The sequence below is a fragment of the Barbatula barbatula genome (assembly GCF_947034865.1).
Source record: "Barbatula barbatula genome assembly, chromosome: 1".
Taxonomy (NCBI): Eukaryota; Metazoa; Chordata; class Actinopteri; order Cypriniformes; family Nemacheilidae; genus Barbatula; species Barbatula barbatula.
The window spans coordinates 16,834,336-16,859,041 of record NC_136766.1 but is presented as its reverse complement, the minus strand read 5'-3'; the positions used below and the strand labels follow the sequence as shown (position 1 = coordinate 16,859,041).

The window sequence follows — 24,706 nt, the reverse complement described above, 5'->3', positions numbered from 1 at the left end:
GAATGTGTCATTGTAAACCAATTGCAAAAAAATAAAAATAATAGAAGTAAAACAGTAATAAACAGGTATAATAATACCATAAACAGTAATGAAGTTGTAAAATGAAGTCAAAGCTCTGTCTAGGACCTTTTTTTAGTGCAGGACACTGAACGTCTATCCAGAAAAACCTTGTTTTCTTAAATGTAAATTTTAGTATTTTGTGTATCCTGACTAAGGCAGCAGCCTACGCCTTTTAGGAAAATTTCTACAGTGAACATTTATAAAAAGATTGATTTGGCACTACATAAAAAAAACACTGCTAGTGAAAACACATTTATTTTGCACATTTATTTTGCTAGCTGACTACAGTATAGCGTCAGTCTCCTCTATGTGTAAACACCGTCTGTGTATGTACACACAAAATATGTGACAAAATCAGCCGCTTCCAGCTGAGCCTCTGCTGGTCAAGTTACTTTCATCTATATCTCTCTGATTTAGACCCAAGGGATAACAGAACAAAAATATATGAGGCATTCACGATAAGAACCACATGCAGGTAATGTCTTTACGAATAAAGTTTTGTACTGCTTAAGCTGTGAGTTCTCAACATTCTGTTTGAATAGCATACAAACAGTAAGGTTTTGATCTTACTTGTTACACTGAATATGACCCAAATCTTCTTACAGTAGTGTATCCTTATTAAAAACCATCTCCTTATTAAAAACCTTGGCAAAATGCCTCCAGCGTGTCTGTAGTTTATATAGCCCCTGGTGGTCTCATATGGGAAGGCTGTCCAGCTTATTCAATAGAACAAGTTTATTTTGGCTGTGTGAACAAAGATCTTTCTCCTTTCTGTCTCTCCAGCTGCCTCTTACATGCACATGATATTAACTAGCCTACTAACCTGGTTTATTGCTTAGCATTGCAAATAATTCCTTCAATCTTCTTTCCAAGCATCTACTGATCCTATTCTGAAATCTACAGCACTAGGCTATGGATTTTCCCTGGCAAAGTGAAGCCGTTGCTGAATATAAAAATGTGTGTCCACACATGCTAAGATCAGTTATGAACATAACTATGCACGGTTTCTCTTTCTGATAGGGGAGTGGCGATATGAGATGGGGAGTGGTCGCAATGAGCCCCACTCTTCCCTTCTTCCATACCCCTGCCATCACAGCCTGATGTTGGTCGAAGTAAACACAAGACCATTGGTTGTTCAGAGTCCCCTAAACGAGCTCTATAATGAATATGTAAACACAGCTTTCTAAGTTTCTAAGACGGACTAACGGTGTCTTCGGAGAGTGCCATCCATGCGTCCGGAGGGGTTAATTTGATGCAATTACCCACGCTTTAAGGGGCAAAAGTGTGCCAACTGACGTGCATTGCTTGAATTAAAACGCAAAGTGTGGATTGATGGATGCGTTTTTGAAACGGGACCAAATTTGTGTTTAAATTCACGAACTGTGCGTTTATGTAAGTGTATATCTTCTCTTATAGCGGAGTTGCTGTTTGCCGGCTCGCGTTTCTTTCTTTGTGTTGCTACCCAAGCATGCTTTTGAACCTCGCAGCGCAGGAGCAGTTTGAACATCGCCAAACCTTTTCTCAACATCCCAAAACTATGGCCGGCGATCAGTGCTTATAGAAGAGGATTACTTAAACTTACAACATCATCATTTTACCCTTTCTCCGTCCCTCGTGAGCCGTGCTTTTTTCCCCGTGAGACTCCCTGATTCGCGCCTGGATCGTTGAAGGACAAGTAAGAGAAATTGCGCCTTTTCACGGAGCAGCAGCAGCGCTTCGCCGAGAGGAAACATGGATGTATTTTATCCGTCTGCAGGGGGGAATTCAATTCCCAGAGATCCACAGAACCTGGATTTTTCCCACTGCTTAGGATACTACAACTACAACAAGGTAAGACAACCATTTTGGACCCCTGAGCCTTCAAACTAGGAGTGCAAAGTTGACTCCCGGTTTATGTTGATGTTTCAGCAAGTGTCTAGAGTTCGCAAGTATGTAGCTTTACTCGCTGCACGGTAGTTTTTTCTCAGTTTAACAGGATTCAACTTTGGAAAGATTTGAGTAAATGCGCACGATGTTTTACTTTGTAAAGCACCATCGTACAGCGAGCAGGTGTATGATGATCGCACTCCCCACTCTTCTGTATCCTCTCCTGTTTTTTTCTTAGCGTAAAACATCGCGCAAGCGTTCAATACGAAACATTTTGAGTTTGTGTGACTTGACAACTTTGTCGATGCCTCCTACTCTGTGGTTAAGGTAGTTAAGTGATGTCTGTTGTATAGATTCAGTAATGTTAAACAACGCAGAAGGATACAAATCAGCAGTAAAAGAAGTTTTAGACAAAGGACTGTCAGTGTGTTACGGGACAATGAGGGAATTGTGCTGCCCTTACAGATTCTGCTTGATATGACAGGATAGTTTTTATGTGCTCTGAGGGAACAGTTGTGTGATTTTCAGCCCGCTCTGCAAATGTTGTTGTTCACAGAAATAAAATCACATGTCACAGTTTTCCACACGGACACTTGTGTATTAAAGGTGCATTAAAACGTTGTCTGCACATCTCTAGACTACTTAGACTTTGATAAATAGCTTTAGAAGAGGGTTACAGGAAACAGGCTATGGGTTTGCTCGTATGGATGGTACAGTATCCGTCTTATCCACAAACACACGTATCACAAACATTGTATCATGATCAACGCAGCTAATCCAACCTACCCACTGCAGGCTTTACATGCTGTCTTTTTTTATCTTATTGGTTTGACTTATTAGGTACAGCACTGATAGTGTCACTCTGTAAAGACTGACTCATACCTCATCATCTACGTATACTGTAAAGCGTTTCTTTTACACTATTGGCCACCATTGGCAGCAAACTTGTTTAGAGACTTATATCTGATGTTAAGCTAAGTTACTGACGATTATATTGTGTATTTTACAATATTTTCATGGGGAGGGGGGATACAGGGGCAGGTGAGAGGGATGTGTTTATTGTTTAAAGTGAATATAAACTGAATGAAGAATAACTATGGTCATGGAAAAAGCTAATAATGACTAATGAGATTGCAACTTTTTACATAATTCATTGTTTATAATGAGCAGTAATGGGATACAGACAAATCTGGGTTTGGGACTGTGAGTTAATAAACTTTGGAATAACAAGTTAAAGGCCTGGGCCCTTGAGGCAGCTGTAAGGGGTCTTGATTTGTGTGTGCAGTCTCACTGTATGCGGTGGATTCTGGGTAATGACTCGAGTGTGGTTTCTGAAGGAGCATCGAGTTTATAAAGAGAGCACATGTGGTAGCAGTCAGTGAAATTTACTAGAAAAGTGTTCCTGATGGTTTAAATAAACCAATGGTTACATTTTGAAAATGTGATGTGATTTTACTTTTTGCCTTTTTTAGAGTTTTGGGGAAATTGAATGGCATGTTTAAACGTGAGCTGTTTGCGTTTCTGCTTTGTTTTTGGTCCAGTTTTTGTCCGCATTGATCAACAGAACTGACGTATCAAAGACAGGCCTGTCACACTAAACCAAAGTCTCTGCTCGCTTTATATGTAATGTAATCACTTTGTGGGAGCTTTTACATAATGCCAAGTAGGAGTCATTTGCATCCGAGGTGATTTGTTGTATTTACGCAGATCATTTACAGATGTGTAATAGTAATCGAAGCGTTTAAATTTGACTGTAAATTTTGAAAACATTTGAGGCTGCTGTTAAGGAAAAGTATTACTGTATAATGAGACAGCACATTTGGAAGGGAATGTTTATCTGAGTCCCATTTTATTTTGGTGGATGTCAGCATTCCTAACCCTATTCACTCTTAACCTTACTTTCTACTCTCCCTCTCTTTTGCTCTGTGCCTCTGGTGAAAAGCATTTCAAAATCATTTAGTTATGCAAGAGATGAATGAATCTTTTTTTCCAGTTGTCCTGGAAATGTTTGTGTGTATGCATTTTGAAGTTAATGTAGACTGAGCTGCTGGAAAGTTTGCACACACAGAGTGTTTATAAATTCTTATAATTAAATGTAAAAAAAACACATGTGCAAATCACACAGACAAAACCGTAAAAGTTTTTAATGTTAAACCTTTTCACTATACAAACTCCCAGCAGGCAATGACAGCTGTGTGGGTTTACTCAAATAGTTTATCGACCAAATCAGGGATTGTTTTGACATAGTTTCATAGTACATTTATTTCATATTGTTTGCCAACTGTTTACTTGTAATTACCTTTCACAACTGAATAATAAACACAAGAATATCAATCACTTAGTCTTTCCTCGTGAGCTTTTTTTAGAATTACATGCAAATAAATCAAATATTTATAGATCTCAAAGTGAAAAAGTAAAATGACTGGCAGAAGTCTAGTGGAGTCCACACATGTTCTTTTTGCAAAGGTTGAAGTCATTATGAAAAGGTGGGCGACTTGAAAAAAACAAACATTTCCTTCTCTGTGTTATGGACTCGATAACAATGTTTGAAAGAACTGATTCACAATAAAGTGTGGATGTCAGTGGTTGGAGGAGATGCAGCGCCAGACAGTGGACTCTCTGGAGTTCATCTAAAGGTTGTGATGAGACAATGCATGGTCTGAATGAAGTGCCTGTAGTAGCAGCTGTTTCATGGCCATGCACTAGAGACAAAGGCAAGAGGAAATGAGGTGACAGCAACTGGAGATAGCAAATTACAGTGGAGAAGAGATGACATTCAGATGTATTCGCTTGTAAAAACCCACACGTTAACTCTCCTCCCCTCTGTATAGAGCGATTCAAATGAGGCTTAGTGTTGATATATAAAGCAAGGGTTAAATTACATTCTAACATTTAGATCTGTCTACAGTGTTACAATGTATTTGGCAGGTGTGATTGTATACAGGAAGCACAGTCTGTGATTAATACATTTTCATTTGTATAACACAATTGCTCATTTATAGGGGAAGTAGAAGAAATATGTTTCTTGCGTCAGATTCTTTAAAAACTTTGTGGCGATAGAATCAATTTTAAGTTTTTATTTGCATGTCTATAGGGATTTGTGAAAGAGAACCCCTCCATCACGCCCCCAAGCACAATATTTGATGGAAAGAAAATATTAACTCTCCGAATGACAGCTGAAGAAAATAGCAACTGTTAGCTGAAATGCAAACTGTAAATGATACAGTTTCATATGCCACCTCCATTCAGACAGCATAGCATTTACAGAGCAGGAGCAGATGCAAGTATTTGAGGTAGGGCTGTGACGGTGGCCGTGACAACCACACCACTGCGGTGGTAAAGTGCCATGACGGTGTCGAACTGCGCCGGTGGCAGTAGGTCAAGTCACTGAAACATATATAAGTGTAATAAAAATGACAGTTGCGATAAGGATTGGTATTTGTAGCCTTTCAGTTGTGGATGGTTTTATTTAAAAGATTTAACATTATCAGAAATTATTGGCATACGTTTCCATTTGTGTGTTCGAGCGCGGGCCTCTTCCACTTGTCATGTGGTTGCTACACGCAAATTTAATAATATAAATATTATTTATATAAAAATATATACGTCTTATAGTTTTCTTTCACACCATCTGATAATATCCAGCAGAAATACTGATGCATTTATTGAATCTGGAAAGGTTTGATCAGAATACATCTTCAGTATTAAAGTGGCAGACAGATTGTTATTTGGACATGGCAATGTTCATGTAATCTGCTACTGACCAGTCAGATCTTGTTCCGATATAATGATCGAAATGATGTAGCCATCACAATGTGTTCTGCATTTATGTTGTTCTCTCTCTTTCTCGTCTTCTCTTCTCTGCTTCCGTCTCCATTATCTTCTATTGATCCTTTTCTTCAAGTGAACTTACACTTAATGCGATTTTGCGAAATGGTGGCATATGTCCTATGTACCTCATCCCATTCTGTGCATGGCAACTGAGTGCATCAGTCCAAGAAGCTTATAACGCAGAGTAGTCTAGTCCTCAACGGCTAAACATAACCACTGATCATCTCAGATGCATGAGAGATTGATGCGAGAAAGGTAACCATGCCAGTACAAGCCCGAGGCTCAAGAGCTCATTTCCACTAACCCCTATCAGCAGACTCCTCAATAGTGGCTATGATTGATTTAGTAACTGGCTGATATGATGGCATGTGCTTGGGCAAATATGTAAATTTGTAGCTGACACACACCATTAGCCAGGCCAGATCATGCTCTATAAATCATATCTGTAATCTTCTACATGCTGCTTACTGTAAATGCTCCTTATCTCATTTCCTCCAATATAATCTACATGCCTCAGCTGGCTGCGATGTGACGATTTCTGACTAAAATAGTCTGTTTGTTTGTTTGCTTTTCAAGCGTAAGTGAAATACAGAATAAAGTAATAATAAATACAACCTGGGGCAATGTGGCAGGTCACGTATTTGCATGTGTGTATTGGACTGTATGTGTATTTTGATTAGGAGAGACAAAGTAAGACAAAGAAAAGAAATGCATTGGGTCCGGGCTGCTGAAAACTGTCACCAAATCTTCCCCTGAGATTGCGTTGAACAAAGGTTTGATGGCTGCTCTTCAAGACAGGAATGTGGCCTATGCTAGGGACACAGTCTTTCTGACAACACATTGTGCTGATGCAAGTGAGCTACAGCATATGGAGAGAGTTTAGCATGTCCTCTTTCTTTTGTTACGAGCTGACCTGAAATTCTGATCCCCGTCCTGTTCCAAAACACTTCTCCAATCTTATTGTTGCAAAACAAAGGGTGCCAATCTGGAATGCTTATCAGTCAAACGATATTCCAGTTATGACATCAGCTTGTGATAAGAGAGAAGGCAAATCTCAGAGATGTCAGGGAGGGCACTGAACATCTTTGTCATGATGAACAAGAAAAGTGATCCTACTGGTGACATACTATTTAACAATATTAATATTAGTCAATTGCCAAACGTGACTGTTTTGCTGGCCAATTGACTTTGTATGTACTTTTTTTTAAATTACAAATGAAACCTTTACCTTTTATAAGGTAAAGTAAGATCATCCGGCTGAATTTCTGTTGTGCTTAATATAGCGGTTAAAACAGGCTTTTTCCTGGCTCAAAATGAGGCGGAGGGGGTGCCATCCTCCTGATCTTGTTCATACGTGCATGGGTAGGCCTACCATCCCTTTAAGTGGATTAACCAACACTTTACAAACAACATATATAAGTTCTAAAAATAGATGAAAATTACAATTATGAAGTTATATAAAACATAAAATGTATCAATTCAACAGAAAAGTTGCTTTAAATCAAATATAAGATTTTTATCATTTAAACTTTTCTACTCTATTCTACCAGCTGCTCTTGGTCATTGAATCTATGAGACTGGCAAGAGCAGCCTCTAACTCATCCGTACTAGTCCTATTGGATCTATCTTCTTCCTTTGACACTGTTAACCAACACATCCTACTGTCGACTCTCAAGGCTATGGATGTCTCTGGAATTGTACTACAATGGTTCAAGTCTTACTTCTCAGGTAGGTCATTTAGAGTATCCTGGAGAGGTGAGGTCTCCCAACATCTCAATAGAGGGGTGCTGCAGGGCTCAGTGCTTGGACCGTTGATTTTTTCTGTATACTTGACATCCCTAGGTTCTGTCATTCGGAAACATGGCTTTTCCGACCACTGCTATGCAGATGATACACAACTCCACCTGTCTTTCAGCCTGATGATCCGACTGTTTCTGCATGCATTTCAGCATGCCTGAGTGACATTTCTCTCTAGATGAAGGACCATCACCTGCAGCTGAACCTTGCAAAAACAGAACTGCTTGTTATCCCAGCCGACCCAAAGATTCATCACAACCTCTCCATTCAACCAGGCACATCAACCATCACACCCTCCAGAATGGTCAGAAACCAACTTCACGGATCATGTTGTCAGAACTACTCGGTCCTGTAGATTCATCCTCTATAACATTAGGAAAACCAGACCTTTCCTGTCTGAGCATGCTACGCAAGTCCTAGTCCAGGCTCTTGTCCTGTCCAGCCTGGAATTTTGCTATGCACTACTGGCTGGACTTCCAGCTTGCACAACCAAACCTCTACAGATGATCCAGAATCCAGCGGCAAGAGGGGTCTTCAATGAACTGAAGAGAGCACACGTCACTCCTCTCTTCATTAAGTTACATTGGCTCCCTATAGTTGCTCGCATCAAATTCAACATATATCTTCCATCAGCACCTGGCCGATTAGTTCTGACTTCTATCTCTTTTCTACTCTTTCTATCCTAAAAAATAATATAGCTTTGTATACTGTGGTAGGCTATATGAGACCATTTTTACTGCTCATGCTTTTTGTTGTCCTTATGTTGTTCCAGTTGCTTCCATTGTTTACCTCATTGGTAAGTCGCTTTGGATAAGAGTGTCTCCTTAATGACTAAATGTAAATGTGAATTCACCAGTTTTACTAAATGAGCAAAGCTCATTCACATCCTGTGTTCTCTTGTGGTTCACTGAGATTTAAATGATTCACTGTTCTTAAATTCGCTAGTGACTGAATAGTTTCAACTGTTCAAACAAATCGCTTCAAATTAGTCTTTCGTTTGCGAGTCGTTCTGATCACAATGTGTGTTTATACTGGCGAACTCGCTGTGTACAGTCACAATATCGCTGATTCAACGAGCCAACTGCACAGCTTAAACCTTTACAATGATGTACAACAGGTTAATTTAAGGAACTTTTTCGTACTTGGATGCAAAATAAACAATAGTCACTTGAACAGCCATGAAATATAGCTCTTAATAGCTCTTGTACTGTGACTCTTCAGCGCCTCACTGGTGCTGATAACGAAACAGCGCTTGCATTGTGCTGTAATGGCACAATGGGGTAAATGCACAAGGAGCGATGGCGTCCTTTCGCTTAAATCTCTGCCAGCTCTGTTACATCACAGTCTTTTGAATGCACGCTGTTTTTTTATTTAAGAACCCAACATAATATGGGCCAGAGACTGAGGCGGCAGGGAATTTGTCTGAGGCAGCCGCCTCCAATTTTTCAATACAGGAAAAACATTTGCATTTAGTCATTTAGCAGACATTTTTATCCAAAGCGACTTCAAGACAAAGACAAAGAATTCAGGGAGCAATAAGCGATATATCATACAAATAAGCCATACATCATACATATCCCCATTCATATGTCACACAACCCCAAAACCAAGTATAAGTGTTGTGTTTCTGATATTATCATTGAACTATTGATTGCTCTCATTTCCTTTGACCTTTTATACATCATTCAAGTTAAAAAGGAAGCCTATTATTTAAAGAACAGTCTGAAATGTGAATGTTAATGGCCCTATAAAGTAGTTGTTTTGTCAAAAGTCCCAGTTCTATCGGTCCCTAAAAATGTTCAAAGCATTCGGTAGCACCCACATTCAGGCTCAACCGGGTACTGATGCTCTGTCGGACAGGTTGTCATTCTGAAACTTTTTATAGACACAATAAGATGAGCGGTTAAGTGCAGCTTAGAAATAAGTCAGATTAAAGTCATATCACATAGAAAATGAAAGAGTTTTGTGGTGAAAGGAGTAAACATCCATTTATTTGAACAAATTCAAGCGGTAAGTTTCAAATTCTGTTAGCATTTGCATAATGTTCATTTGTTAGCGCCAATGCTAATCCAGTCAAGTGTCCTTGTTAACCATTTAATGCTTTTATAACTGTTGTGGGGTTAAATTAATTGGAGGAGATGATGGAGTTTACAGTACCTACTTTATATAGGCCAATCTGAAATCTGTGTGCTTGAAAACAATAGATGTATGACTAGCAATTTGTATGTCTTTGAGTTTAAACCTAACTCTATTAGGTTTAAAATGGCAAGTTTAAACTGAAGAAAAATCTATCTGTTGCATTTTTTATTTTAATATACAGTTACCTTAATGTAAGTAGTGTTGTCTTAATGCAGCATACAAATATTTTTGTTTTAATATTGCATATGCATTTTTGTTCAGTTAGTTGCCTTACTGAAGTTTATTATACAGCAGCAGACTGAGGAGGATGTTCATCAGCACGCAAGACCCCAGTGAGCACACAACAGTTTCAGCAAAAATTAACTTGTATACTTCATGTATACAAAATGCCATTTTTTTTTCTAAATTTATTTAAACAATGAACTCTATAAATTATATTGTGTTTCAATTAGCATGTACTGATGTTTTGCTTTGATACCGAAATAGGTACCAACAAACGTGGAATTTTACTGGTATTGGTACAGACTACTGAAATTTTGGTACCGTGACAACACTACAATAAAGTTTATTTTGGTCTGTCAAAGCTCTCGCCAGCTTTGTCCTGCTTCTCTGAAGTTATCGACCTCACAGGCTTGCTTGGATATTTTCGGTGACCTAAAAACAGCTTTTGCTCTGAATCAAGTCGTTTCCAAAGATACACTCGGTGCTCTTAGAAGTATATGACTCAATAAGTGTTCAGTGCAGTTTGTTTTCTTGCTTTATAGTTAAAATACACACTTTTATTTTCTTGAAATAAATCTGCACTCTTAAAAATGTTGAAATAAAAATGCTGTGAAATAAATGGAATATAGACCTACGGTTTAAAATGTGTAATATTTTATTTGTTAGTAAAAAACAATTAGTAATTGTCAGTGGGAATGGGTTAAGTTTTAACTGTATTACTACTCTTATCAATGCTGCTTATCGGTCCAGTACTTTAACGGTATTCTTATCGGTACTTTTTGATATAAATGAAATAAATATACATAAAACGTCTGTTTGCATTCAGCATACATACCTGACGTAGATGGGCATCAACAGATAAACTAGATTGGGCCGTCAAAAACAGTACTTTGACAGATTACTTGTGTTTCCACCCTGACAAACAAAGGTTTTTTTGCACTTTTGGCAACGAGCATTGTCACTGTCAGCATCAACTTTGGTGGAGTATAATCACACTTTTGAACGTTTAGTTCTCTCCGCTATTGTCGCAAATTAAGATCCTATTTATTCTATGCGGCTAATAAGAACCGATAAGGGTGGAGCTTATCGATGCTCCAGTCTTTTTAATATATGTCAGTTTTAGAGAAATAGAGAAAAGAGTGGCAATAAGGGACATCTCTCTCTCTCTCTCTTTCTCTCTCTCTCTCTCTCTGTCTCTCTGCTATCTTTCAAACCAGTATACAGGTCAGTTAATCACTCATCTGCCCTTATTTGACTATTCAGTCTGCTCTCGAACTCTGTGTTTTGCGGAGGTGAAGAGTGACAAAGAAAAAGAGGAAGAGAAAAGGGGTAGGATCTCATTATTGTAACTGAAGAAAGAGGTCTTTGAGACTGTGTCAGATATAATATTAAATCGTACTGCAGCACATCTATAAGTCCTTTGTCAGGTTACCGGTGTTGCGCCACACATACCCACAATGCTCTGAGGCTCCAGGTTGTCCTGTATGAACTGACAAAGACAGCAGGTGTGCAAATACTAGTAGAGCTCACAGAGCAAAGAGTTCAGATAGTGGGGGTAAACAAAAGACTCATTTGAATGAGCAAACAGAGCTCATATTGAAATGACTTGTTGGGGTAAAAACAGACATTAGAGTGAAGTCAAGGCGCGCTTTCTTTCTCCCTCTCTCTCTCTCTCTCTCTCTCTCTCAAAATCTTTACATTCTGTTGGATATTTAAACCCAAAAGGTGATAAATTGCACCTGCAGTGTTGTTATGGAAATCAGTGAACAATGTTTGTTTGCTATTAGCTTAAAAAGGTCATTGGTTGGAGATGCTATGGGTAACCCCTCCTCCACTCGCACGCATGGAAGCTGGGTAACTTTAAAATGTCTTTAAATCCGGTACTGAACTCAAATTGAAAAGGCACTCTCTTTCCTTCGTTCTCTCTGGATTTTAATTGGATCCTTTATAGGGGTGCATTAGACTGATAAGAAAGAAGAACCCTTTGTTTTACATGGGAATGTAATTCTCTGTAATTTATGTTAAATAAAACGTCAGGCCCTGTACACTTTTGGCAGCTCTTGCTCTTATTTTCTCCTTTTCTCACTCTGCCATCGTATTTGTGATTGGATTTGGTTGGTATTGTGTTTACATGAACACCTAAGATTCTAAATATAATTCTATGCTGTTTATTTTAGACTCGGATACAGTGGGAAAGAGCAGAAGACCCACCATTGTCTCGCATGCCCGAGGCAGAACAGGAGCGTGGTTTTGTTCTGTAGCAGTGAATTGCTCCAAGCCAAGGGCACTGATTTCCAAAGGCTGGCAGCTTGTGCTGACATGCCGACTCGCTTAAATTGTGCTTGACAGAACAACCCAGGGCAATTAATCATTTGACTAGCATGTGGAATGATGCTGTATCACAGACAGAGGAGAGAGTAAAAGGACCTCTCATACCTTTGCTCTTCCTATCCGATTCACCAACCATGAAATTGTTATCATGCCCGTGACAGCGTATTTTCTCTAGCAATAAAAATCAGACAGATCCGCTCTGTACAGATGTGCTTTTCCTCTTATTAAGATGCCGCCACGGACATTCATTTGTTGTTACTCGAATTCTAACGCATTAAGACGCATGTTCTCCGTTTGAAGACAAGGTCCCATCAGATTGAAGAATGTAGAACGAAAGAAAAGAAGAAAATGTGAAGCGTTAGTTGTTCCTAGCCACCCCACCATATGGTTTCTCTCACTGCTGAGCCAGCTGCTGATATTTATTTCATATGCATATTAAAACTGGAGAGTGGATGCTTTGTAGATGCTTTGCAGGAATTGTACAGTGATTGCTTCATTGCTGATGGGTCTTTTATAAGCCTCAGAGGTATCCTGGAAAGAAACACCAGTCTGCACTCTCCGCTAAAGTGTGATTGAATGTTGCGTTTAGCCTCTAATAAAGTTCTATTGGAGACTTCAGCAGCTGGCCTCCATCTGGAGTGTGTGGAGAGAGTATTAGTGTGTGCCAGCGTGCTTTTGGGGTGTGAGGAACTTCTATTTAAATACATAGGGAGGAGTCAAATCCAGCTTTTGGAGAATTGGACCGGAGGAATATTGCAGTTGATGCGGTGTTCGAGATAGAAGAGATGTTCCACAGAAGCTACAGGAGGACTTATCACGGATATCAAAATGTTGGCAGATATGATTGTTTTTTCCATCATTCTGTTTAACATGAAATTCACTTCTATGCAAAGTTCTTAGCAATAAAGGCTTCAGATGTGTGTGTAGCGAAGAGGCCAGAGGGTTTTAAATAGCACTGTTTGGTATGTAACTCATCACATGAGCATTTTGATTCTTTTATTACTGCTAATCTGCTGTTGTGACATGTTCACACTTACCGGCTCATCTTTTGTTCAGTGCCTGATGTAAATAGAAGCTCAATTTCTTGTCTCAATCATCACACCTCTCTCCCTTTATCTCCGTCTCTATTTCTCTCTCCATTAGCTGAGAAGTGAACAGTGAAAAGATGTAGTAAAAGGAGTTATGTAAGCCAATGGTTAGAGCATTAGAACTGAACTATTTAACAGCTAAATAAAAGAATGCTCAAATGAATAGTGCTGTGCTCAGTGTTGGGAGGAAATTCAAATTTATGTCCCTCAGAGAAACTTGTTTTGTGTCAATAAAGGATACCTGTTTTATTACTGATCGTTTTTAATAAAATCAGATGGATGGTTTAAAGGTTTGTTGTGAATTTTGCAGCATTCTGCGTCTGTTTTAAACCCCCAGTAAACTGTCACATATATAAATGATGTATTTATAGTGTTGCATGTAAAGTGTAAACACAGCTCGTTGGCTCCAGTGGCTCTTTTTTGTTTGAGTTCTACAAGATAGCAATGTTAACCAATGATGTGCGTTGGATGTGATACTTCCTGTTTACCTGACCAGTAGCAAACTTACCAATTGTTTGGAGAAACCTCTCATCAAATTATATTTTTGTAACTTCCGTTCTGCTTCTGATTCATACATTTGACATATCCCTGCTGTCCTTCAGAATCCTCGTGTCACCATATTTTGTGAATTTGTTTTTTTTGCCATAAATAATTATTATTAGTCATCCTTTATGTTTGTCACTGGGTTTTGCCAATATCTAACCAATAAAAAGCATTAAAAAGTGCTTGTGTACTTTGACAACACAGTATTTCATCATTTTAAAAGTACAGTGTTTTTTCCATTTGCTGAAAAACAGCAAATTTCAACATCCAAGGTTTTGGAAGAACAGCGATGAAAATGTGTGTTTGTGCATACATTTGATGCACTGCTGTAGAGGTGACCAGATGTTGCTGCAGTGTTAGCAGTGTTAGTCTTGCACTCCATAAAACCCTTTGGTAAATCCTCAATGGTATATTGTTTTGGACTCATTACCTCTCTCACTCACCCTGATAAATCTGTATGAGAGCATTCATCTCCTCATGCTCTCTTAAGCCACATGTCAGTGCTCTGGAGACTGGAATCTCCAAAACTGTGTTTACGCGGGAGCTCAGTGTACTCCTAAGCTCCACATGCTAGGCTGACTAACGCCGTGTAAAAGAAGGCTACCATCTCTTCTCATTAGGGTTGAGTCCGAGCCAACCCTGATACTGTTTGAAATTCAGTGTCTGTAATTGCTTTGCTGACCAGCCATTTTGTTAAGTGCCACACGGAGACTGGATTGTTATCAGTGCAATCTTTGTTGGATGAGCGTATAAACAATGTGTGTTCAGTAACATTCCCTACTGCTAAGCTCAGGTCGCTTTCATAAAAGGATCTGATTTAACCGTATTGGTTTCACCGAGCCCTGGCATGCAAGACCTTAACATCTTTGTTCTCAATTCAGTAGTGTTGGACACTATCTATTTATATACAGTCCTTCTGAAAGATTCGAGAGAGGGAGAATGTCCGGCCTTCGTCTTAGTCAGACTACAGCGCTGTGAGGAGAGCAGCCGTGATATCGGCAGTAATTCACGAGTGCACGTGTTCACACATTAGTGGGATGCAGTCGGACAGGCACAAGGTTGAGAGCTAATTACAGCATTTAAAACCTATCAGTTCCATATTATTAGCTGCCCGTGCCGGGTAAACAGCCTTTATTTGGTATGCCAGAGAAGTTTCCCCTCACAGCAAGGGCTCGGCGGCAGCAAATTATTTTCATCTTAATTGCATGTAGGTGGAGACATGAAATAATGGGGCATATTTGTGTTCAATCTGCTGTGTTTTCATTACATTGTGGAGGAAAACATTGTTAGTAGGAGTTAATTAACAAATATGAGTAATTGCTGGATGCTCATATTTATCACTAGCCTGTTCGCAACAGGCAGACCTGAAGCGCTAACGACAAAGTGCTACATAAATCAAAGTGCTTTTCTTTGCCAAAGCAGAACCCTTGGGAGGTACCTTAGAGCTTAATTAGAATCTAGAAGGATTTTGTTTTAAGTGTGAGGTGAGCAAGCACTTGAATAACAATGATAAATTAGACCCCAGAGCATTGCCTGTATGTTTTGGAACACTTGCGATGTTATATCCTATTTCTATATAATTCATATAAGTGCGATGGCAGGGGTGCTCTGCCAGATGTTCGGTCGGTCCTGTCCGTTCGATGAGAGAGATTAATGCCGAGATTGCTGTTACTGGCTGAAAAGTTTACTGAAATGATGCCAGAGCGTTTGCTGTGGAATTACCCAGAAGGGATTACGCGGACTATTTGGATTTTACGAGGGCGTTTATAATATTATTCTTGTCACAGAGTAATATGGAGGGATGCTTAATGTTTTGCTTCGGTGTCAGTCATAATTCAGGGAACTTGGCGGACAAGTCAAGCTAAATATTTGTGGTCATCCAATAAAGAGAATGCATTTGACTATTGATGGGATATTACCACGTAAGCCATTTTTCATCATTCCATACTATTTTCAGAAAGCTTTATCAGGGTCTTATTTTAAATGACATGACCAATTCTGGTGACGGATCACACAAGCATTGTAGCACGCTCATAATTTTTTCCAATATAGAAATGCAGGCAGATGCAGGCACACTACAATTGGATGCTTTATGTTAACACAGAGATCAAGAGCATGTTGGTCAAAATTAAGGAAGGGTTAGTTTACTCTTCATTTACTCTCCCTCTTGTCATTTTAAACTTTTGTGACTTTCTTCTGTAAAACACAAAAGAGATAGTCTGAAGAATGTTGGCAACCAAAAACCATTGGTCCCCATTGACTTCTATTCTATGGACACAAAACTAATGCAATGATAATATTGTATCTAAAAGTAATAATACTAATAATACTAATGCAATAACGTTTTTCTGTGACCAACATATTTAAAAATATTGTCTTTTCTGTTCTGCAGAAGAAAGAAAGCCATACAGGTTTGAAATGACGAGGGCATGTAAAGCTTTCATTTTGGGTGGACTATTCATTCAGAGACTCAAAGAAATTAAAGAAGATTTGCTTGATAACGGCTTAACTTGCAATGCTAAGGTGCAATGAATGGTGACTGCTGATTTAAAGAAACAGTACACAGACTTAAAAGACTCGCCTGACAGACACTTGTGCGATTCTTGATTACAGTCATACTGATACTCTGTGGACATGCATATGGACTGCCTGTCTGTCTTGGCATCCGATTCAGCCATCTGGCCTCAATTATGCTTTAAACATGCTTTGTTGTGGATGACAAGTCCACACTGACAGCGAATCTGCCAGTGTTTAAACGTCATGCCTCTGGCTACGATTATACTCAATCAGTCACTCTGAATTTAATTGGAAAGTCACAAGATGTGTGGGAGACGTGAATGAAAATAAAACTGTCTGCGTCTTCAGTGTTGTAGATTTTGAGCTTTTAAGAGCGTCTGTGCTGCGAGAATATGCTCGGTGTAGATCTTCACCAAAAACAAACAACTTGGAATTGAAATTTGTGCTTTGCAACGAAGAAAAACAATTAAGCTGTCAGTGCGTTATTGAAGAATTCACTCATGTTTGCAGTGGGTAAAAGGACAAATTAACTGACGATTCAGTCAAATAAGTTATTCAGGAACACTTTGTTTTTAGTCAACTTCATTAAGTTACATTGGCTCCCTATGGTGGCTCGCAACAAATTCAAGACTCTCCTCCTGGCCTACAAGACCACCACTGGTTCAGCACCCTCTTATGTCCACTCGCTAATGCAGACGTGCTGTATGTACCCGCCAGGTCCCTACGCTCTGCAAACGAAGGACGTCTTGTGGTGTCATCCCAAAAAGGTAAAAAATCACTCTCGCGTACCTTCTCTGGATCGGTTCCAGTTATGTGGAATGATCTGCCCGGTGCTACAAGATCAGCAGATTCTGTAGCCATCTTTAAGAATCGTCTGAAAACACATCTCTTCCATCAACACCTGAACGATCAGTCCTGACTTCAATCTATTTTCTACTCTTTCAAAGAAAATTTACGGTAGCCTATTATGAGACTTTTTGTTTCCTTATGCTGTTCCAATTGCTTCCATTGTTGACCTCATCTGTAAGTCGCTTTGGATAAAATTGTCTGCTTAATGACTAAATGTAATGTACATGTAGTCAGTGTTCTTGAATAAACATTAGTTTAGGATTAATGAGGGTAACTGTGGACATCTATTGACAAGGCTTGATCTCCTTATTGTAAACAAATGGGTAAAAAGCATTTCTTTTTATCTCTTCAGCACCCCACTTCACTCAATTTTCAATACCACCATTGTCAGCTCCATTCCATGCCAGAGCATATCTTTGCTCTTAGACTCGGATTAGCTGCTCACCATTGTCATTGACCTGCTGTTGCAGTAAATTGGCTAGCCATTCTGTTGCTGCTTTCCAAATATCCAAGCTAACAGTGTTACGAGTACACATAAGGTCCCCGAAGACCTCTTCAGATGCAAAGAAACAGGTCAAACATTGACCTAATGAAGACGGATGGTGGTGGACAGTGTCTACATGTGTTGTGGATGATGGTTGGCCTGTGGAATGCATCATGTTATTTTAGTGCAGCGCTTCTCCCATTTGGCTGTAACAGGGTTCAACTCAAATATAGGATCTGTTATTGATCCCCTTTTAAGGGTTCTCACTCTAAAATTGGGTAAAATTGAACACTGCAACAAGTGCCCTTATTGGAAGATTGTGCATTTTCAAGACTTGTGGTATTTACTGAAGCATAAGCTTGAATTTTGCATCAATTGCAAATAGACTCATATGATTCATAAGCCACACGGAGGCCGACTGTTTATTTAAATGCAATGTGGTGAATTATTCAAATGGTCTTATTTGTAGCATGTTATCTATTTATGAAGCATGTAGATCAACATTAAAAGTATGTAGTTCTTTGAGATGCACTCTTCTGAGAAGAATGCATGTTGACAGATTCTTCAATACAATTGTGTTTGTTGTTGTGGCTGCAACACAAAGGTTTCACTCTCGCTTCTGTCTTATAACTTCTTTGGTACTGAAGATAAGTTCTCCCACTCGACTTAAAAAGATGTGGCACAGTTTCAGTAACTCCCTCTTTTATTTCTGTTTCTCTTCCGTCTGCTGTCACCCTGTCTTAAAGAGTGGAATCATTTTAGGGCATTTCTGTGCAAATCCTTAGTACTCTTTTGTTCCCCGGCCTCTCAACGTGTCACTGTGATGACCAGACGTGAATAGGGAAGATTAGGTCATTTCTGCAGCACTGTGCCATTGTAATCTTAGCACTCCTTTGAAATGCAGAATGTGAGATGACAGATTAGGTGTAAACATACGTATGGGAAGCATTCAAATGGAATTGTGCTTGATTCTTTAAATGTTTTTTTGATGGCTCCAGCTGTTATTTTGTGTAATTTGACATGAGGTCTGGAACACAGTTGGTCCTACATGAGCAACACCCGTATTGCCGTACAGCTGTGTGTGTAAATGCAACAGGCACAAACCCTATAAACCAGTCATCAATATTTTAACATTTTCATTATTCTGTCTAATTTAAACCAACTGCACTGTTAATCTTCCACAACCTGTTGATTGCTCCGCTCCTCGACACATTTCTGGAGGGCGGCCATAACTGTGTTTTCAGAAAGACTCCTGTCAGTGGCGCCAGGCTACACAGCCTCAAATTGGAATGTGGCACTGGCCTGGGAATACAGCCAAGATTTAAATTAGACAATAACCTCTGGCCCTTCACGCAGGCTCCTCTCTGCAGCTGTAGGCTGATCCATTTGTTTAATATTGTGGTGTATTCGGCAGAATAATGAGCTGATGTATGAGTCGGCTCTTAACAGTTTGTGTTTCACAGACCCATCAACTGGCAGGCAATGGATCCACTGTAAACAGCTATACAGAATGTGTACAGTGTGTGGGGGTCATTAAATACACAACTAACACTGTTTGAATTTGTCTTGGAAAGATTAGTAATGAAAATGATGGATGCAATACTACTGAGGGAGTGAATTTTATGGGAATGAGTGTAACCTGTTATAGGATATACTTTACAAGGTTTCGCTTTGTTAACATTACTTTTGTACACTACAATTTTTTTTAATGTATATATGTTTTCATTTTGCACTCATACACATTTGAACTTTTTTTACATTTCTAGCTGCTTAAATGATGTTTCATAATGTATAAAAATAACGTGATAGTTCACCCAAAATTTTCACCCATTTACTCACGCTCTAGCCATTTCAAACTATCATTTTCTTTTGTGGAACACAAAAATGGGTGATACCCATTCATCCTATATGGACATAAAACCAATGCAAGTCAATGAGTCAATAATTTTGTGTTCTGCGGAACAAAGAAAGCCATACAGGTGTGAAATGACAAGAGAGGCAGAAAATGATGACAGAATTTTAATTGTTTTGTGAGTTGTGCCTTTAATTTATAAAAATTATATTAAAATTTAAAATGCAGAACGTTCATTGTTAGTTCATGACACCCAGTGCATTAGCCAAATGTCAATGAATCAAACCATTTGCAAAGTGTTACCCTTTTATGTCGTTACTTTTTGATATCAGCATCCATACAATCTATTTCCTCACTTTCCTGAGATTGTGTGTGTAAGTGACTGAGCGTTCTGTTCTATTGTGGGAATCTCTGAAGCTATATCCAGGCCAGGGTGTTAGCTTTTCTGTGACAGAGAGCCAATAGTGCTGTACCCAGCAAGATCAAACATTGAAGCTTTGGCTTGTCAGTGCTTCTTTAAAGGTTTTCTGTAAGGATTCAAATAGCTGAGCTGGTGTATGACTTGAACACAGGAAGGTATGGGGGCTGTCATTAATCGGAGCTATGTTTATAAGACAAAACAGCCCTCTGGTGCGAGTCTCTACAGCAGAAACAGAGGATAGTGCAGTGGGAGGTGGCAGCTTATCCCTTGTACACTTCTGCGTGACTTCTGTGGTGTACTTTAAAATGTGTGGTCAAATAGATGGACACATTGTGTGTTACTTGGCACCATACATTATTATTATTGCTATATGGATTGTACTTAGTTAAGTGTTTGTAATATATGCTGAAATTAATTTACTTCATTTACTAAATTCATTTACATTATGGATCTATTTCATATCATTCACCTGGTGGAAAAAATCTCACGAAGTTGTCAGATTTCGTTGTAGCCACTTGTAGCTCCATAACTGCATTTTGGAAATGGTCCCCAGTTCAAATCGTCTTCGTTTTTATTTTCCAAATATGTTTGTACCCAATGAGCTGAATATGAAGATCCTTCATAGCATCGTATAATGCAATTATTGTCATTTCTTCATAATCCATTATACACACAATTCTGCTAGTCTTGGTTCTTTTTAACTGGGTGGTGTGTTGAAAAGAATAGAATAGCGTAAAAGAGAGAGCTATAAGAAAGAGGTGACTGTCTAAAGCAGATTATGATGGTGTTCTCTCTTTGTGTGGTGGTTTCATGTAATGATTTTAGCTTTAAACAGACTTTTGGTGATCGATTCCTCCTGCAGATCAGAACAGCCTTGCTTCAGGCTCTTTGTGTGGGCCTACTGAGCAGAGACATCAGTTTACAAATTCCCCCTGTGAGAAGATGTGTGTAGTTTTATGTTTGTGCGTGTAGCACTCTTTTATAAATATACCTGTGTTTTTGTCTTATATTCACATTGGTCTGCAACCTGAAGTTTTCCATCTTTGAATTAATAAGGACGGAAGGTGTTATATTTTTACTAAAATAAACTGTTGAATACGTCAAACTTTTCTATGTTTGTCCAACTCTCCCACTGACATATAACGACATTATTACCTCAGTAATTCTACAGACAAACCGTTGGCCACGATCACAGACTTCGCAAGTGGATATTTACTGTTTGGTTTATGTCAGGTCGTAGTTCTTCAATATTGTTTTTCCCCCCAAGATGATTGAATTCAGTGTTGTAATAATAGGTTATTTTCCCTTTGGAAACACTTGCATATATATAAACACTAAGGTTATGAAATTGTGCTTAGTACGAACGCTGGGGTCCAAAACCTGCATGACCCTTCAAGCATGCTTAAGTATCATTTACAATGTCACATTTTATAAACGCAATAAAATTGAGGTTTTGGAGGTAACAGTAGTTTCACACAAACACACAACCTTGGTATGAGTAGACAAGTACGTACATACAATCACATTCCTATTATATTGTGTAATTTGGCCATTTGTTAGTAAGGAAAATGAATTATTATTGAAAGCTAAAAGCTGTCATGTTTATTATATTTCCATTTACCAAATATATACAGCTTTGGAAAAAATTAAGAGACCATTCCAAATCCATCTGTTTTCTGGATTGTGGTCATTACAGTCCTGTGTCTGATGAATTTCAATAAAATCAAACCTCAGGATGACAAGTCATCCAACAGCAATGTGAAAGACTGACAACATGGCAAGACACATGGAAACTGTGATAAAAATCTAGGTTATACTATTAAAATATTCTTTGAGCTTTCCCTAAATGCACACATATAAAAGTGAATATTAACTTGTTTTCTTTGCAATATTTCAGGTCTGAAAAAAATACAGAGCATCTTTTCTGTTATTTTCACCTGTTACTCCCGTTTTCATTTTCTGCAAATAAATGCAAACTAAAAACTATATTTTTATTTGAAATTTGGGAGAAATATTGTGAGTAGTTCACAGAATTAAACAAAAATTATACATTTACCGAAACACATGCCTAAATAGTAAATAAAAAATAAATGATTTTTGAAGTAATTTTGAAATGGTTTCAAATTTTTTCCGCGGCTGTATACTCATATAAAAACACAACTGACAAGTAAATTTGTCATTTTAAACAGCAGTCCGTATGTTATTGGTTTGAGAGTAATGTTTGTTCAGTTAATATTCATGAGTTGTGCATGTGTCAGTGATGTGATGTGAGGAAGAGAAGCAGGTAATGGGATTTAAAACAGAGTGAATGGTGATGATGTGAATGAATAACTTAAAGCCTGGGGCAGTGCTACTACACACACACGCATTCACAGTCGCACACACTTACACACCTCTTTCACTCCCCTTATTGTTTGTATTATGTAGACTCACATTATTGAAGAAATGAGGCATAAACTTTTCTTCTGAGAATCCACCTTGTGATCTCTCTCTCTCTGATTCTGATATATTATATTACTATTTTCATGGTGATGGGTGGTAGGTAATTGTTGTCTTGTAACTAAGTGGTCCATACAGGACACCCTAAAAATATTGTCAATATTACTCTAAAGCAGATAACATTTGCTTTTTATAAACTGATCTGAATTATTTAAACACAAAATGCACCACATACAGTAAACAAGAGACTGAGCACCAGTTTAACGGTGTGCAGTATTGTGATATGATCACAACGGTTAAGAGGGTGCTGCGGAGCAACAGTGAAACAAACAGCACAGAATGATGGTCATTTTTCAGTGTCTCCATTATCAGAAAGACATCGTACTGCTGACATCACGGTGCTGTATTATGTAGACAGCACCAGGTGAGTTCTACAAAAGGCCTCCTCAACCCAAAACACCTGCTCTTCAAGACCTGCAGCTGCCGGCAGGCTCGTGTTTGCGATGCGCATGGGTAGATGCGTAAGCGTGCTGGTTAGACTTTTAACATATCGGCTCATTCTTTCTCCATCTCCCCCACTCTTTCTCTCTCTTACTCTCTCTCCAGGGCATAGACTAATTAATGGATACCATTCGCAGTTGATTAGCTACAGTTCCTTCAGTAATTACATTCGCATACTAACCACTCAGACAAAAAGATGAGGGCGAGAGAGAGAACAAAGCAAGGGAGAAATAAATGAATGCTCTTCTCATTTTGCTCTGATCTTAATTTGTTTCTGCTATTGTTTTGCCTCCACAATAAGATAAGAAAGCTCTTTTTTACTTATTTTTTCGGCTCTTCTGGTTGTGTAACATCTGAAGGAATCACTTTGTTATAAACAGACAAAAGCTTGCTGTTGGTTGCAGCATTGAATCAGGGCCTTGAGGGTGTTGTGTAGATGACTTTCTTTTGCCGTTCTGGTTGATGTTTGTGTCTGTGTGTGTGTGTGTGTGTGTGTGTGTGTGTGTGTGTGTGTGTGTGTGTGTGTGTGTGTGTGTTTGCATGATTTGTCTGGTTATAGAGGGCCCTCTGTGCTGTCCCTCCAGCTGCTAACCCATAATTCCTCATTTTGCTGGCCCATTGTTCCTACCTGTCAGTGTGTTTGTGCCTCTGAAGAAAAGATAGGATGGCTGCCATTTTAACAATTTTCTATCATGTATGCTTTAGAGGGATACAGATAGAAGAAAGGATTAGAAGAAAATCTCGGTTAAGAAGCGACGCTCTAAAATACTACATGGATGTCCTGTACAATAAACAGCACAATTTCATCTTTTTACATGTCCTCACAATTTATTTGCATATTGTTTTTAAATGCTCAGGCCACAACTGCTCTCATTTCTTCTTCTTTTTTCTGTTGGCGAGTCCTAACCCACCCTACCCATAATATAACCTGCTGTGTTGATGTGACAAACACAGCAATCCATCATCATGTCTGCATAGTCATTTAGCACTGGTAATATGTCTTTGTGACTCACCCCACCTTTGTATTGCAAAGATAATTTCTCCGTTACGGCCACACCTGTCTCTCCCTCTCACACATTTAGTACATGTTTGAGGTGAATAAGCAATAGGGGGTTGTTTTTATTACAAGTGTACACTTTGCCATCTATTTATCATTTATTCTTAATACAAACAGGCTACACGTTTTCTCTTTATTTGGTTTTCTTGGGAAACAAATCCCTGATCTCATAGTTTTTAGCTCTTTACCAGTTAAACTACAGGAAGGGTAAACTAATGAACAAATGAACTTTCTGCACTGCTACTGCTTCCTAGTAAAAATAATGTTTGATATATCCTTTATGTTCAGATGTAGTTGCTATTTTTGTAACAAGCTGAATGTTGACTACACATTTATTGACTCATGTTTCCTTCCTTGTTTTTGCAGTTTGGGAATAACAACAACTACATGAACATGGCCGATGCCAATGGAGCTCTATTAGGGGCAGATGTGAGTATTTCTAAACTAGACATTTCTAAACTATCACATATCACTGACACTGGGACTTCTAAATTGTCATTTCCAAGCATAACCACTTATTGTTTAAAAACAAAGCCAATTAGCTTTTTAAGTTTAAAAGAAAAGAGTCATTTCAGTGGCAGTTGTGCAGCTGCTACATTTACATAAAACATGATTTGCTTCCCTGATCTGCTATGGGAGTTTCTGTAAAGTCTAAAGCTTGTTACGCCAGTGGCTATCTGTTGGTACATTCCAGTTGTTATAATCTGAC

At 38.7% G+C, this 24,706-nt stretch overlaps 1 protein-coding gene across 1 annotated transcript in view; it reads left to right on the top strand.

Moving 5' to 3' along the window:
- Positions 1-1,106: 1,106 nt before the first annotated feature.
- Positions 1,107-24,706, top strand: part of tox3 (TOX high mobility group box family member 3) — a 39,194-nt gene continuing 15,594 nt past the window's right edge. The window contains exons 1-2 of the mRNA XM_079457354.1: positions 1,107-1,890; positions 24,364-24,426. Of these exons, the coding sequence (XP_079313480.1) occupies positions 1,792-1,890; positions 24,364-24,426 (162 nt within the window). The 5' untranslated portion in view covers positions 1,107-1,791. The remainder of the gene's footprint in view (positions 1,891-24,363; positions 24,427-24,706) is intronic.